The sequence below is a fragment of the Nerophis ophidion genome, linkage group LG09 (genome assembly GCF_033978795.1).
Source record: "Nerophis ophidion isolate RoL-2023_Sa linkage group LG09, RoL_Noph_v1.0, whole genome shotgun sequence".
Lineage (NCBI taxonomy): Eukaryota > Metazoa > Chordata > Actinopteri > Syngnathiformes > Syngnathidae > Nerophis > Nerophis ophidion.
In genome coordinates this window covers 35,875,663-35,893,612 of record NC_084619.1, presented here as the reverse complement: position 1 = coordinate 35,893,612, position 17,950 = coordinate 35,875,663, and the positions used below count along the sequence as shown (strand labels likewise).

The window sequence follows — 17,950 nt, the reverse complement described above, 5'->3', positions numbered from 1 at the left end:
TGGCATCGGGGACAAAAGCATAGTGTGAAGGTTGCTGTAAGTGCGCACCTTACGCCTCCCATAATATTAGGGACAAATTGGCCGGGGTTTCCACTTCTCGTGACGCAATGTGTGGGGAGGCGTTCACGGACCGTGGGAAAAGGGAGTATCCGCGCGGTTCTCAGTGGCGAGGCGGGGCCTTCCGCCACTGCCGAGCGGGAACCGGCGGGGGCTTCGCCGGACGCCCCCCCGGCCTCCCATTGGCATCCTACGGAGGATTTTCCCCTCGAGCAGTCGCGAGACGAAACTTTGCGCGCGGCCTGGGACCAAGTCGACTATATCGACGGTCAGCTTATGCGCCCGGGAGCGGCGCGGGTATTCCCTCATTTCTCCATTATGAGAGATAGGCTGTATAGAGTGACCCGTGACACTCAGACGGGAGATGAGATCACCCAGTTGCTGGTGCCGAAACGCCACCGGGAAATGGTTTTCCAGGCGGCGCATGTGAACCCAATGGCTGGACATATGGGTTACGACAAAACACTTAATCGGGTAATGGCCCGGTTCTATTGGCCGGGCATTCGGGCAGACGTGCGCCGCTGGTGTGCCGCCTGCCCGGAATGCCAACTGGTAAATCCAGCGGCCGTCCCAAAGGCGCCCTTGCGCCCATTACCACTTATAGAGGTCCCATTCGAAAGAATAGGCATGGACCTTATCGGGCCATAGGCACCCGAGCTCACGGGGATATCGCTTTGTCTAAGTCCTAGAGGATTACGCAACGCGCTATCCCGAAGCAGTGCCTCTGCGCTCCATCTCTGCAAGGAGCGTAGCGCAAGCGCTGTTTCAAATTATCTCCCGGGTCGGGATCCCGAAAGAGATCCTGACCGACCAAGGCACGTTCTTCATGTCACGCACAGTCAAGGAACTATACGGATTACTGGGTATCAAAGCGATCCGCACCAGCGTGTATCACCCCCAAACAGATGGACTGGTGGAACGCTTGAACAAAACGCTAAAAACCATGATCCGTAAGTTCACGCACAAGGACAAACCAAATTGGGACAAATGGCTGGATCCCCTTATGTTTGCGATGCGGGAGGTACCCCAGTCCTCCCTAGGTTTTACACCATTCGAGTTGTTGTACGGCAGGAAGCCGCTTGGAGTGCTGGACATAATTAAAGAAAGCTGGGAGGAAGGTCCGAGCTCCAGTAAAACTGAAGTCCAGTACGTTATGGACTTGAGAGCAAAACTACACACATTAGGGCACTTATCACAGGAGAATTTGCTCCAAGCCTAAGAACGCCACAAACGCATGTACAACCAGGGAACCCAGCTGCGAAAATTTGCACCGGGAGAAAAAGTCCTTTTATTACTTCCCAGTTCCAGCTCTAAATTACTTGCGCGATGGCAAGGACCCTTTGAGGTCACATGGCAAGTGGGGGATGTGGACTATGAGGTTCGGCGCTCGGACCGGGGCGGAGACACCCAAATTTACCACCTCAATCTGCTGAAAGCATGGAAGGAGGCGCAGCCTGTTTCCATGGTGATGGTAGTAAGAGAGGAGGTCTCACGCTCTGCCCCTTCCCCTCCCCTCTCCTGTGATGATAACCTCACGCTCAAACAGAAAGCGGATGTTGCAGCGCTGCAACAGCGCTTTTCTGATGTGTTCTTCATCCAACATCACATCGAGACCAGCCCGGGGGTTACGGTGCGGACTCGACCATACAGACTTCCCGAGCACAAGCGCAAAGTAGTTCGGGAAGAATTAAAAACCATGCTGGAACTAGGGGTGATAGAAGAATCCCACAGCGCGTGGTGTAGCCCAATCGTTCTGGTGGGAAAGAAGGATGGCTCAGTACGCTTCTGTGTGGATTACCGCAAGGTGAATGAGGTGTCACGTTTTGACGCGTACCCAATGCCCCGGGTCGACGAGCTCCTGGATCGGCTAGGCACTGCTCGTTTTTTCACCACACTGGATTTAACCAAGGGCTACTGGCAGATTCCCTTATCACCAGAGTCCAAGGAAAAAGCGGCCTTCTCCACTCCGGAAGGTTTATTCCAGTTCGTGACACTGCCATTTGGTTTGTTCGGTGCCCCCGCCACGTTCCAGCGTCTCATGAACCGGGTGCTGCGCCCCCATGCGGCATACGCGGCCGCATATTTGGATGACGTCATCATCCAAAGCAGCGGCTGGGAACAGCACATGCAGCGGGTGGGGGCGGTGCTCGAGTCCCTGAGGCGGACGGGGCTCACCGCCAACCCGGCAAAGTGTGTAATTGGCCGGAGGGAGGTACAGTACCTGGGGTACCACTTGGGGGGGGCAGGTGCGCCCACAGGTAGACAAAACAGCTGCGATTGCGGCCTGTCCACCCCCCAAGACAAAAAAGGAGGTGAGGCAGTTTTTGGGCCTGGCGGGATACTACCGCCGCTTTATTCCACGGTTCGCGGACTTGACCAGCCCACTAACTGACCTCACCCGAAAGGGTGCCCCAGAATTGGTCCAGTGGACGGAGCAGTGCCAGCGGCCGTTCGAGCAGGTAAAGACGGCACTCTGCGAGAAACCGGTACTGTGTATGCCTGACTTCACCATCCCCCTTTGTCTGCAGGCGGACGCATCGGGCAGGGAACTGGGGGCGGTGCTGTCCCAGCGGGTGGGGGGCGTTGACCGCCCCATTCTGTACATCAGTCGGAAACTCTCAGACCGGGAGGCGAGGTACAGTACGGTAGAGAGGGAGTGCCTCGCCATCCGATGGGCGGCCGGGGCCCTCCGCTATTACCTGCTGGGGCGCGCCTTCAGTCTCTGTTCGGACCACAAACCACTCCAATGGCTCCACCGGATGAAGGATGCAAACGCACGGATCACCCAGTGGTACCTCGCATTACAGACATACAACTTCCGGGTGGTCCACAGGGTGGGCGCGCAGATGGCCGTGGCGGACTTCCTCTATCGCCCTCCTGGGGAGGGGGTGGGGGGGAGTCGGCGCGGCCGGACAGGTGCCCGGCCTGAAACGGACGGTGGAGGCCTGTGAGAGGCGGGGCGTGGTCACGCGACGCCTGCCGGCGATGGCATGCACAGGACCCGGCTGGAAGCAAGATGACAGGTGAGTGGATACCTCAGCTGGAACAAGTTATCTAATCACCTGTCTCTATTTAGCAGCGTTGGTGACTGCAGGGCGGGGCTGAAAAGCCAGAAGGACCCCAGGAGGTGCTGAGGACGCCAGAAGGGTTGTGGGAGGACTGAGCGAGTTAAAAACTTTGTGAGTGAACGAGCTAAGACTGAAAAGACTTGGGGAGTGAACGAAGAAGAGGAACTGTTGTGAAAATTAAAAATGAAAAGAAAATCCTTTTGGGAACAAACAAAAGAAGAAATATTGTGTGTAAAAAGATTAAAAAGAATTGTCAACTTGAACTCCTGCTGTGATTCTTCGGTCCTGAAGACCCCACGACACAAACCTGTCACATCCACATTTCAAATTGTTTTTGGAAATATTCGACATCGTGTCATCCGGACCAAAGGGGAAGCGAACCATCCAGACTGTTATTGACGCAAAGTTCAAAAACCAGCATCTGTGATGGTATGGGGGTGCATTAGTGCCCAAGGCATGGGTAACTTACACATCTGTGAAGGCACCATTAATGCTGATAGGTACATACAGGTTTTGGAACAACATATGCTGGCATCTAAGCGCCGTCTTTTTCATGGACGCCCCTGCTAATTTCAGCAAGACAATGCCCAGCCACATTCAGCACATGTTACAACAGCGTGGCTTGGTAAAAAAAAAAAAAAAAGAGTGTGGGTACTTTCCTGGCCCGCCTGCAGTCCAGACCTGTCTCCCATCGAAAAGGTGTGGCGCATTATGAAGCGTAAAATACGACAGCGGAGACCTCAGACTGTTGAACGACTGAAGCTCTAAATAAAACAAGAATGGGAAAGAATTCCACTTTCAAAACTTCAACAATTAGTTTCCTCAGTTTCCAAACGTTTATAAAAGAAAAGGTGATGTAACACAGTGGTGAACATGCCCTTTCCCAACTAATTTGTCACGTGTTGCACCCATGAAATTGTAAGTTAATTATTATTTGAAAAAAAAAAAAAAGTTTATGAGTTTGGACATCAAATATCTTTTCTTTGTAGTGCATTCAACTGAAAATGGGTCTAAATCGATTTGCAAATCAGTGTATTCTGTTTATATTTACATCCAACACAATTTCCCAACTCATACGGAAACGGGGTTTGTATTTATTTTTAAATAAATGTTTGGATTTATGTAGTGTTTAGCGCAGCCGGACCAGAGCAGGAGGGTGTAGGAATAAGGGGGAAAAAAGGAAGAAGGTGGGGAAAATTCTGGGGACAAGACAACAACAAAATATGCAGAGTGGAACCTTGCGTCTATTTGCAACCGTTTTGGTTAAAGAACTTTTACATCATGCCGAATTTGCCTCTGTGTGCAAACCCTGTCTCGGTTTATAAACACTTCATTCATTCATCATTTTGCATGCTGATTGAAGATATCGGGGGCTGCCATCACTTCCTGCATTTTTAACTGCATTTACAAAATGAAAATGTCTTACACTACAATCATGTTTTGTCAAAGAGGATCAAAACCAGTCACCACTGCCGGGCACCGATTCACATGAGATCCAGTGGTGCCATGGGTTGCGCATGACGTCACGTGTGTTTAAATTGGCGCTTGCGCGTGGCGAGTAGTTGCTAGCACTTGAGAGGAAAACAGGTGATATTGAAGCGGACATGCTGTTGGTAATCTTGCAACCTATCAAAGTTGCATGACAAAACCCCAACCCTTCCAAATAAAAACGCTCTCAAGTGTGGCTTTTCATTCCAAATTCAAGGCAGATTACGCTCGCTGCAGTATTTGTGATGTAGAAATCAAGGCAAGTGGCGGGAATAATTCCAATCTGAGGAAGCACTGGGTTAGATTTTTCTCATGGCTGAAGAGTGCAGCCAAGTTAGATGTACTGCTGCAACTCCTGCATTTGGCACCTTTAGCAACTCGGCTGCAGCCAACAACACAGGGGAAGAATTGTTAACATTTGGTGGCGATAACAGTGATATCCTCATCCTCTACGTCTGCTCCAGGTAAAAAGCCTACTGTAAAAAAATACATTGGCTTTGCATTTTAACTATCAATAATTATCATAATCACCTCAGTTCCTTGTAGTGTACTTTGAAATGTTTTGTTTCACTTCATTAGTAGTTTAATACTTTTGAAAAATAAATTATGGCTGGCTGAATATTGTTTAAATTATTTTATAACGTGTTCTAGTTGAGTCCTCAATGACAGAATGATTAGCAGGCTGAATATTAAATTTTATTAATTAACAGAATGTTAAAACATTGCCATGCGGAAATATGAGGTGCATTAACTTGTACAACATGTAATATATAGAATATCAGAATAATTTATTAAGGTAGAAATATCCCAAATTACAGCTGGGATATAGTTTTTAAAAGCCCACTCTGATCCCAAAAGGGGACAAGCGGTAGAAAATGGATGGGTGGATATTACAAAAACATTGTTGACAATGAAAGCATGATCATATCAATGTGTGTTATTTATGCATGAAACTTGTCTAAACATGGAAGAGTAGCTCCTCCTCTGAATACAAGTGCTCCTAAAGAAGCAATTGAAAATTCTGTATTTCTACAAAATACAAAATCTGGCAAGACACCACACACAAGGCAGTTTTTTTTACCGTCATTAAAACATGTTTGTCCTTTTTGTGTTGAGCTGTTTGTCCTTTTTGTGTTGAGCTGTTTAAAAAATCATATTGTATGAAACACATTTTATTAAAGCAAATTAAATGTTTGTTCATATTGTCAAAACTTAAAAATTAACTGTCTACGTTACACTTATTAATGATGAAAAATGACGTACATCTGCGATTAATCGCAATTATTTTTGAGTTATCTATGAACAATGCGATTATTGCGATTCAATATTTTAATCGTTCGACAGCCCTATTATAAGAATATATATATATATATATATATATATATATATATATATATATATATATATATATATATATATATATATATACACATACATATATATATACATACACATATATATATATATATATATATATATATATATATATATTTATGTGTATATACGTCATATATACATACATATATAGATATATACATACAAATACATACATACATACCGGTATATTGTTTAAGTATTGTTTATTGTCTCTCCTGACTTATTAATCTCCCTGCTAATTATATCTACTTGAGTGGTTGCAGTTCCTTTTAACATTCTGTTGTTAGCCAAGCTACAGGTGTGATCAAAATTATTCAACCCCCACACAATTTTGGTGTTTTAGCAAGTTGGACATTTATTCCGTATTTTGTTTATAGTCATATCAAGTAAAGATGCATTAAATAGACAAATCCAACTTGAATTACAACATTATATTTTGTAACATACCAAACAGTGTCATTTCTCTTAATATCTCATTGACAAAATTATTCAACCCCTTGAAAATCATAACTCTTAAGAACAGAATTTGACTAAGGTATTTTCAATTAGGTGTTGAAAACACCTGTAGATGGGATTAAAACCATAACGAGCAACAATTGAACTGATTGAAAAAGACTGACGCTCAGTTTCTTGTAGATGGTCAATGGTGTATTTGCAACATGGTGAAGTCCAGGGAGTGGTCAAAGAAGTCAAGAGAGGAGGTAATTAGTCTTCATAAGAAAGGATATGGATATAAGAAAATACCAAAGACATTACACATTCCAAGAAACACAAATGGGAGCATAATTTGCAAGTTTAAAGCTAAAGGCACAGTGGAAACACTACCTGGGCGTGGTAGAAAGAGGATGCTGTGTGCAACTGCTGTCCGGTATTTGAAGCCCACAGTGGTTAAAAAACCCCGGGTAACAGCTGAGGAACTACAACAGGACATTGCAGAGGGGGGAACGCAGGTTTCGTCCCAGACAATAAGGCGCGCACTACGAGATGAAGGCCTCCATGCCAGAACTCCCAGGCGCACTCCACTTCTGACTACCAGGCACAACAAAAACAGACTCCAGTATGCCAAAAATCCTCTGGACAAACCCCAAAGGTTTTGGGAAACTGTTCTATGGAGTGATGAGACAAAACTGGAACTCTTTGGGCCTATGAATCACCGTTATGTTTGGAGGAGAAATAATGAAGCTTACAAAGAGAAGAACACCTTGCCTACTGTTAAGCATGGTGGAGGGTCAATAATGCTCTGGGGCTGTTTCTCTGCCTCAGGTACCGGGAATCTCCAGCGCATTCAAGGCATTATGAATTCTATTTCCTACCAGGATATATTAGCTACAAACGTCATGAAGTCAGTGAAGAAACTGAGGCTTGGGAGACGTTGGACCTTCCAACAGGACAACGATCTCAAGCATACCTCCAAATCAACATCAGAGTGGTTGCAGAAGAAGGGCTGGAAGACTCTGGAGTGGCCTTCACAGTCACCAGACCTAAATCCTATAGAAAACCTGTGGTGGAACTTGAAGAAGGCAGTTGCAGCACGCAAGCCCAAGAATATGAATGAACTGGAGGCCTTTGCCCAAGAGGAATGGGCTAAAATACCTGTAGATCGTTGCATGAAGCTTGTGTCCGGTTATGTATCACGTTTGAAGGATGTCATTACTGCCAAAGGGTTTTCTACTAAGTACTAAAGATGCATGTAACTAGGGGATTGAATAATTTTGCCAATGAGATAATAAGAAAAAATTCCTTTTTTGGTATTTTCTAAAATACAGTATTACAATTTAAGTTGCATTTGTCTATTTGACACATCTTTATTTGATATGACTATAAACAAAATACAGAATAAATGTCTGTATAGTTTTATTTAACATACGTAAATAATTGATGTTTGGACATTTGTCTATCGATTCATTAATTGCCCATGTTCTAATCTGGGGACGGCATGGCGCAGTGGAAGAGTGGCCGTGCGCAACCCGAGGGTCCCTGGTTCAATCCCCACCTAGTACCAACCTCGTCCCATCTGTTGTGTCCTGAGCAAGACACTTCACCCTTGCTCCTGATGGGTGCTGGTTAGCGCCTTGCATGGCAGCTCCCTCCATCAGTGTGTGAATGTGTGTGTGAATGGGTAAATGTGGAAGTAGTGTCAAAGCGCTTTGAGTACCTTGAAGGTAGAAAAGCGCTAGAAAAGTAAAATCCATTTATTATCTATTTATTTATAATCGTGATGGATTAGAGAATCGGATCATTTTTCCCACCCAGAGGAATCAATTCAAGGACATTTCAAAACTTGACTTACAGTATGACCTACTACACGTTTCAATATCTTAAGTTGACCATGTCATGTCGTGTGCCAAAAGGGCAGTTAGGATGAACATTCTGGTGAGGACTCACCTGGGTGCCAATGAGCAGGTAGGGGACACTGGGTGCATACTCCTGCAACTCAGGCACCCATTCTTCACGCACATTCTGGAAACTGGCAGGGTTAACCACAGAGAAGCAGATGAGAAAGACATCGGTCATCGGGTAGGACAATGGCCTCAGTCGGTCATAATCCTCCTGGGAAAAGATTCATGGTCGGCATGAGAAAAGTCGATAGGAATAGATGATCTATGTTTTTTTTCACCTCATTCATTCATGTCAATTAATTAAGTGCATACAATGTTAATAACATTTTCCCTTCACTGAAGCCAAGCTTGGAATGTAATTGTTCTGATCTTATCAAGTGGTTTGCTCCACACACACTGCCAAGCTCCTGCTGCTTTTCACATATGATGGGTAATTTTATGACAGGCTCATAAAACTGTCAACTGGATTTGAGCTATGAAGAGCAAAGAATGTGAAGACCTTCACGTGGGATTTGCAATTAGTGATTTTTTTTATTTATTTTTTATTTGCTGTCCGTCAGTCCAAGCTTAGCCAAGGAAGGGTGATGACACATTGGAATGATTCCATCATGAATACAGTGTAAATGGATCCTTAATGCATGCATCGTATTAATAATGGTTCTGACTGAGCACTCTTCACACATGTCCCTAGCAAGGATACATTATGATGATGAATATCCAACTTGCATATGGATAAAAACAAGACTTTCTGACCCACACCCATTTTTAATGGTTAAAAGTTAGGTACCAAACCCGGTGCACACAAAGAATAGTAACTAAACTATTGGTGCCTCATTTCGGTACTAAACGAATGCAGTCCCAGCCACCTGCAACAAGTGCTTGGTGGTGATATTGTGCAAGAAAAATCTTGTAAGTAATGTAGCGTCCCAACAAGGGTTGTACGATATACCGGTACTAATAAAGTACCACGGTACTAATTAATTAAAGAAAATGTACTATTCTGCCTTTGAAAAACACCTATATTTTTTTTCTTCATGGATATGCTCTCACTGGATCGGTTCGCAGCCGAGTGTGAAGCGACCGGAATGAGAATCAGCACCTCCAAGTCCGAGTCCATGGTTCTCGCCCGGAAAAGGGTGGAGTGCCATCTCCGGGTTGGGGAGGAGACCCTGCCCCAAGTGGAGGAGTTCAAGTACCTAGGAGTCTTGTTCACGAGTGGGGGAAGAGTGGATCGTGAGATCGACAGGCGGATCGGTGCGGCGTCTTCAGTAATGCGGACGTTGTATCGATCCGTTGTGGTGAAGAAGGAGCTGAGCCGGAAGGCAAAACTCTCAATTTACCGGTCGATCTATGTTCCCATCCTCACCTATGGTCATGAGCTTTGGGTCATGACCGAAAGGATAAGATCACGGGTTCAAGCGGCCGAAATGAGTTTCCTCCGCCGGGTGGCGGGGCTCTCCCTTAGAGATAGGGTGAGAAGCTCTGCCATCCGGGAGGAGCTCAACGTAAAGCCGCTGCTCCTCCACATCGAGAGGAGCCAGATGAAGTGGTTCGGGCATCTGGTCAGGATGCCACCCGAACGCCTCCCTAGGGATGTGTTTAGGGCACGTCCAGCTGGTAGAAGGCCACGGGGAAGACCCAGGACACGTTGGGAAGACTATGTCTCCCGGCTGGCCTGGGAACGCCTCGGGATACCCCGGGAAGAGCTAGACGAAGTGGCTGGAGATAGGGAAGTCTGGGCTTCCCTGCTTAGGCTGCTGCCCCCGCGACCCGACCTCGGATAAGCGGAAGATGATGGATGGATGGATGGATGAATATGATGGCCAAAGGGCGGGCGGGCGGGCACGCACGCAAACACACAAACAAACACATACACGCACACACACACAGCACTTTCAAGCGCAAACAGCGTAAAGACACAAGAGGGAGAATGTACGTATTATGGCTCAAAACAAATGACAAAAGTGAAGTTATAAACACTAAAGCGCAGCCCTGCAAGCGGTACTTTAAAACATAGCTAGCGGCTAATGTCCCTCTGCAGTGTTATAGCTACTTCTAAACCACCAAATCTTCACCTCCATAATGATAAATAAACCATGTTTCTTACAAATATCACCCCTCCAGTACGAAAAACAGCTAAACATGCTTCACTACACACATTAGGATGACGCTAAAGCTAACCACTAATTGCAAGCTAGTGCTCCTGAAATGGGAGGATCTATATGATTTATTTGATTACTCGATCGGGATATTCGATATAACACTCGCTTACTAAAATATTCCATAGCTGCAGCTGTACTGAAATCTCTACTATTCACTAATACTACACTTGGTATCACTATTGTCGATATTTGTATCGTTCTGCCCAACAATGTTTTTATTTAAGAGCTCATGGTTATCAGTTAGCATGGCTTCTTGTATTCACTTACCATGTGTAGAGCAGCATATTTAGCTATCCCTCATCCTCCAGTGATATATTATTTGTAAGAAAAGAAAAGTTTATTGTCGCCTTAAAGACAAGGATTGCTGACTTAGAAGCAGCTTCGCATTGTGGAGGGGTGTTAGCCGCCAGCTCGCTAATGAGGGCACTGCATTGCATGAAGAACGCAGTTGTTGTGTGTTGTCAAATTTTTGGGACACATCTAGAATGTGTCATCAATATGCATTGTCACGACATGACCATTGTATTTAAAGCTCTGTCGTTGGTCACGTTTACATAATTTACATGAGATATGGTCTATATCGTGCAACCCTCATGTTCTGCTAATGTGTTTGTAAATGACCTCTGCTGGTAAAAGTGAATATTTACAGCAGTCATTGAAATGTAGGTCTACAGTAGAAGCCACTCAGCAATTTTCCTTGAAAACTTCCCCCAGTTTCCCTGAGACCCATCAATGCCTCTCACACAATTTCCTCACTTACCCCGACACTGAACACAATATGTCCTGCGGCCGCAAGTCAGGTTGTTTACACACAGCTCAAACAATCATGCACAGTTATGTTCCAACTCCTGCTGTTGTGAGGCCAATTTGTATTTAATACATCTTGATGCTCAGTAAACAATATAATCGGCAATAAGAGAATAAAGGAATGAGTGTATGATTAAAACTCTGTACAGGCCCACCCCTACAAAGCTTGCAATGTTCATTTCGGTCACAGTGTGAGCTCTGCTGTCTGACTCAGTGACCACACTTCTAGTGAGTCATCGCCACAGTTGCATCTTCATTGTTCTGTCTTTCAGCTTCTATCACCTCCTCCGGTTCTGGAAACAAGTGCTGTCAGGAATATATATAACACATATTGTTGTCTGATCCACAGGGTCAAGCTTTATACTAACCTGGATTTAGTCTCAAAAATAAATAATAAATAAATGGGTTGTACTTGTACAGCGCTTTTCTACCTTCAAGGTACTCAAAGCGCTTTGACACTACTTCCACATTTACCCATTCACACACACATTCACACACTGATGGAGGGAGCTGCGATGCAAGGCGGTAACCAGCACCCATCAGGAGCAAGGGTGAAGTGTCTTGCTCAAAGACACAACGGACGTGACGAGGTTGGTACTAGGTGGGAATTGAAACAGGGACCCTCGGGTTGCGCACAGCCACTCTCCCACTGCGCCATGCCGTCCCCCAAAAAACACAATTGTAAGCATTTGACAATAATCTTAAATTGTTAAAAAGTTTACATCAACTGTTACTATCTAGTGAATTAGAATTGGCTCACAAGACTGTTTCAAATGAGATTTTAATTTTAATTTATTTTTCATTTGTGGTTGCAGCAGCTGACAGTTGTGGTGGCCACAGCAGAAGTGGCTTTGATGGTTATCCCTAAAAAAATTTGGCATAGTTAACTGCTGCCTGCATTTAATCGCTGACTTGTGATTAGCTAATAGCATGTTTGATTTCACTGCAGTGATGCCTATTCAGCAATGCTCAAAAGGCTCTGAAAAAAATCATTTTTACTGGCCCTTTGATTATTAACAAATATTAATCTCATCTACTTATTTTTATCCGTACTTTAAAGCCCTACTGAAATGAGATTTTTTTATTTAAACGGGTATAGCAGGTCCATTCTTTGTGTCATACTTGATCATTTCGCGATATTGCCATATTTTAGCTGAAAGGATTTAATAGAGAACATCCACAATAAAGTTTGCAACTTTTGGTGCTAACAGAAAAGCCCTGTCTCTACCGGAAGTCGCAGACGATGACGTCACATGTTGATGGCTACTCACATATTCACATTGTTTCTAATGGAAGGTTCCAACAAAAACAGCTATTCAGACCGAGAAAATGACAATTTTCCCATTAATTTGAACGAGGATGAAAGATTTGTGTTTGAGGATATTGATAGCGACGGACTAGAAAAAAAACGACAAAAAAAAAAAAGTTTAAAAAAAACGCGATTGCATTGGGACGGATTCAGATGTTTTTAGACACATTTACTAGGATAATTCTGGAAAATCCCTTATCTTTCTAATTTGTTGCTAGTGTTTTAATGAGTTTAACAGTACCTGATAGACGGTGGGGTTTGTCCACGGGTGTCTTGACGCCAATGTCTCAGCGGAGTCGACGGCAGCTTTATGGATGGGGCAAGCTCAGCTGATCTCTGGTAAGAAGCGACTTTTTACCACAATTTTATCACCGAAACCTGCTGGTTGACATTCGGTCGGGATCCATGTTCGCTTGACCACGCTCTGATCCATAGTAAAGTTTCACCTCCAGGAATTTTAAACAAGGAATCACTGTGTGTTTGTGTGGCTAAAGGCTAAAGCTTCCCAACTCCATCTTTCTACTTTGACTTCTCCAATATTAATTGAACAAATTGCAAAAGATTCAGCAACACATATCTCCAAAATACTGTGTAATTATGCCAGTAATGCACACAAATTTTAGCTGTGTGTGTGTGCAGCACTCATATTTCCTAATAGCCAGTGACGTAATCATTACGCGACGTTTTCAAGAAAAAACTCCCGGGAAATTTAAAATTGCAATTTAGTAAACTAAAAAGGCCGTATTGGCATGTGTTGCAATGCTAATATTTCATCATTGATATATAAACTACCAGACTGCGTGGTGGGTAGTAGTGGGTTTCAATAGGCCTATAAGCTTCTCAAAATCCAATACAATTTACAAGCAAGAACACAAGGGCATTTAAAGCACATAAGAAGCTGCTATCTTAAACATCGTTAAATATATGCCAAAACCAAAATACATTAGTAGAGATTATGGAACATCGCATGTAGATGATATTTTACAATGATGTAATGCACTCATTTTAAAATGGTACAGTATCACTCAAAGTGAATACACCTCCCACATTTCAGCAATTATTCTGTAATATGTTCTGCTAAAGTAATGGAACATGGATAAAACTTAAGTTTTACATTAATCAGTGTACAGTTTGGAAAACTGTATAGATGTAATGCAGGGTTAAAACTAATTAATAGTAAACTAGTAAATTAAACATTTTGATAGTCAACTGGTCATCGACTACCAGAAAGATGAGTTGACTAATCGGATTATCAAGCATATTCAGTCGCTCTAATTAAGTCATTGTTTTTTAAAATTCAGTTTGAAATAACTTCAGGTATGTGTTACCTTCTGTAACAATAAAGATGACTACTTCATTCAGTAATACTTACTGATGCTAGGCTTGTATCGATTTATTCAAGTTTTTTGTTGCAGAAAATTTTAAATATTTTTCCTCTCCTTTTGCTCCAGCATACTTTTCACCCTCAGGAGCTTCCGGAGCTTGCACCTTACTAGAGAAGTTAAGTCCCTACCTTTAGTCAAAAGTGATTTATGACCCCCCATAAAACAATGATTTATGACCCTCAAGGTCAAAGGTCAATGATTTATGAGGGGTCAAGTTCAAAGGTTAATGATTTATGAGGGGGTCAAGGTTAAAGGTCAAGGTTAAAGGTCAGGTTCAAATGTCAGGTTCAAATATCAAGGTCAAGTGGGTGTGGCTTACCCGGAAGAGGGTGGAGTTAAGACCTGCGGTGGGAGTGGTTAAACCAGGAAGAGGGTGGAGTTTTAAACAGAAAGAGGGCAGAGTTAAGACCTGCGGTGGGAGTGGTTAAACCAGGAAGAGGGTGGAGTTAAGACCTGACAGGGAACAGAGGAGGGTTCAGTTTTTTTAAGAAAGCAATGTCATCTGAGCAGCATGTGACCATATATTTGATAGTTTAAATGTTTACGATCGTTTGAAACAACTTCCAGATTTCGATGTATTGATGGCTGGGAATGTTACGTGTGGAGATGTGGACACGCACGCACTTCACACACACACACACACACACACACACACACACACACACACACACACACACACACACACACACACACGAGGGGTACAAAAGGGCAGTGTAAGGCTTAGTCATTATTTGGAGCTTTATACGTTAGCGTAAAGACTTTGTTCGATTCGGTCATGATTAGTGAAACGCCTGTTTCGATTTATAAAAATAATAAAACTTACATTGACGCTCCGCAAAAAAGTCGAGTGTTTCTAAATCGTATTCAGATGCCGCCGACCGAATCTTTGCGTGAGAAATGGGATTTGGAAGGGGAGGGATCTTTTGGATTTGTATTCAGATACGAAATGGGGGATATCTGCTTATTTCAGCTAAAAGAAAGAAGAGACGGAAGCCCTTTCTCGATATTTTCATCGTTATCTATCGTGGATTGGGAAGTTTTTGGTGGACACGCACACACACGCACACACACGCACACACACACACACACACACACACACACACACACGCACGCACGCACGCACGCACGCACACACGCACACACGCACACACGCACACACGCACACACGCACACACGCACACACACACACACACACACACACACACACACACACACACACACACACACACATTCGTACGCACTGAAACAACTTCCGTACCTCACGAAAACATATTTAAACAGATGGAAAAAACTATCGCAGAACACAGTGTCACGTAGCAACTGGTCTTTACGGTCGTTTGAAACAACAGGTCAGTTTGGGGGACAAAAGGAGGGTTCAGTTTTTACTGACTTCCCATCTGACAGTTTAAATGTTTATGACCGTTTGAATCAACAGGTCAGTTTGGGGTACAAAGGAGGGTTCAGTTTTTATGGGAGCTTGAGAATTTCGTATGAATAGAAACTGGCCACCCATTTGACCGTTTAAATGTTTACGACCGTCTGAAACAACTTCCATACCTCACGAAAACATATTTAAACAGATGGAGAACTAGAGCAGAACACAGTGTAACCGCGATTTGCAAAATGAAAGGTAATTTCTTTTTTTTTTTTTTTCATTCCTTGTAACACGTCTGTTTAATGTTACTATAATAAGTATTTATTCGAACTAAAAACAGTCGAACATCGAGTTGAAATTCACCCACCACCAAGGGATCTCCTAACAGAGTCTCCAATCCTTTTGTGTAAGTACCGATTTTTATTTTTTTTTACTGTATTCATTTCATTACCTCCGTTTTTACCACATTATTAGACAATGGTTTAACTCCGTTTAAGCATTTAAACGTTAAAAGCATTGCACGTGTACGACGATGTAATACCTTTTTTTTTTTTAACAGCCGATGACGACGAAGTGAAAGACGAAGAACTTTGTTTGATCGATCTTACAAAGTTGGAAGATGATTATCGAGGTGTGTTTAAACCTTCGAATTATTTAATATTGTGTGTATTCATTATTTTGTTTTATAGAGGATTCGCCGGAAGAGACCAACGCGATCCCTTTAACCCAATCGCAGTCTGGTGAGTCAAATAATTCTCATTTTTACAAGAAAAAAAACATGCGGTATACGATACATATATACATATATTTACTTACAGATTTTCCGTTTACATCTCTTGCTCACTGGTCTCCCTTAACGCTGGAGGGTCCGTCAACGGCCATTCCAGGCAGAGGAGAAGGCTTGATTGCGCCAAAGACTCCAGACATCGAATCCTTGCTCCGTGGGGAAATCATCGAAAACGACGGTGAATGTCCAACAGGCACCCGCTGTAAGTTTTTCTCGTTTTCTGTAAGCTTTTTAAGATTCTCAGGAGCTTTAAAGAGCTCCTCTCATTCCAATGTCTTTCGCTCAAATGAATTTCGCGCCTAAGGGGAATGGGCGGGGACTGATTCCGGAGGTGGGCGGTTGTTTCCGGCTATGCTTGCATGAGTGGAGATGACAGCGCCACATGTGGTTAAAGCCGGTATATATTAATTTTTTTTTTTTTTTTTTTTTTTTTTTTTTCCACAGGCAACAAACGCAGGAGGAAGCGTAGATGCGCCCGCCAGCTCGACAAACATGATAGAAACAGAAGAAGGCTGAAACAGTACTATCGTATACTGGCTCGCACTCTCATGAAGATGGCAGACATGATTTGATACATACTGGTTTGTTATATCTGTTCCATTCGAATTATTTTTTCTTTTTTTTCTTTAGAGAAATATAATGGGTGTAGTTCCATCTGAATTAGATGTAGTTATTGAAGAAGATGAAGACGTTTGTAATCATCATTTAGATCCAAACAACCAGATAGAATGGGAACCAAACAATGATCCGTCTTTGCAAGATGATATTAATGTGTTAAATTCAAACACAAACACACAAGCCTCTACACAGCATCACGATGTGTTGGGAGGGGCGACACCCTCGGGGGAATGTTTGGATTTTTCGGAGGTGGTGGGGGTCATGCAGAACCAACCGTCAACGGCTGACCAATCAATTTCAAATGAGACCCAGAGGGGTGATGGGGTAAATGTCTTGAGGAGGGAAACATTCAACAATATACAACTATCCAGCGTTTTAACTTTTCCTCAAAACAACGATGTAACAGATTACGCCACATTTTACCGCGGAGTCTTGGGGAGCCTTAAAAAGCTGACACAGATGGTAACTAAGGAAGCTAGACCCGGCGATATCATTCAATTGGAGTTATCCGGTGAAAGTGCAAATCAACACACTTCATTTACATTTCGAAACGATGCCGGGGCTGTGATGAATGCTTTTCAAGATGTGTTAGATCTGTTGGTACAATCAAACGTTGAAATATTGAACGATGAAGAAATACAGGTGATGGTCCAGGTGATACATAACCCTCGAGGTGGTGTAAGAAGAAAAATCGAAACCCTTTTGGAATATGAAATCCGCAGAAAAAAAGCTCGTTATCTTTACAATCCATTAAACTCGAATAATCAACTATGTTTTGCCATTAGCCTAGCAAGTCTGTTACATCCTGAATTTACAGATAGCCAGGCTGTGGCGGAAGCTGAAAAAATACAGAGAAAAGCGGGCTTAGACGAACAGACTTCCGTCACTTTCAGTCATATTCGTGAATTTGAAAAAGTGGTACGTCGTAAAATTGTCATACTGTACAGAGAAGAGGGCCAACGACCCCTCTCACGGTTCGAGACGGATTACCCCAAATCAGAAAATCCGTTGTATCTGTATTTATCTCAGAATCATTACAGCGGTATCATTAACATTAAAGGTTTTTTGTCAAAACCGCACGTTTGTCACTACTGTTACCAAGGGTACGACAAACCCGACAGACACAAATGCGACGGCTATTGCTTGGTCTGTACACAAAACGGGTGTGTAAAAATAGA

At 43.4% G+C, this 17,950-nt stretch overlaps 1 protein-coding gene across 1 annotated transcript in view; it reads right to left on the bottom strand.

Annotated features, from left to right (window-relative positions):
- The window catches only part of rhoq (ras homolog family member Q), a 65,148-nt gene that overhangs the window by 10,013 nt on the left and 37,185 nt on the right, over positions 1-17,950 (bottom strand). The window contains exon 3 of the mRNA XM_061910896.1: positions 8,376-8,540. Coding sequence (XP_061766880.1) covers positions 8,376-8,540 — 165 coding nt within the window. The remainder of the gene's footprint in view (positions 1-8,375; positions 8,541-17,950) is intronic.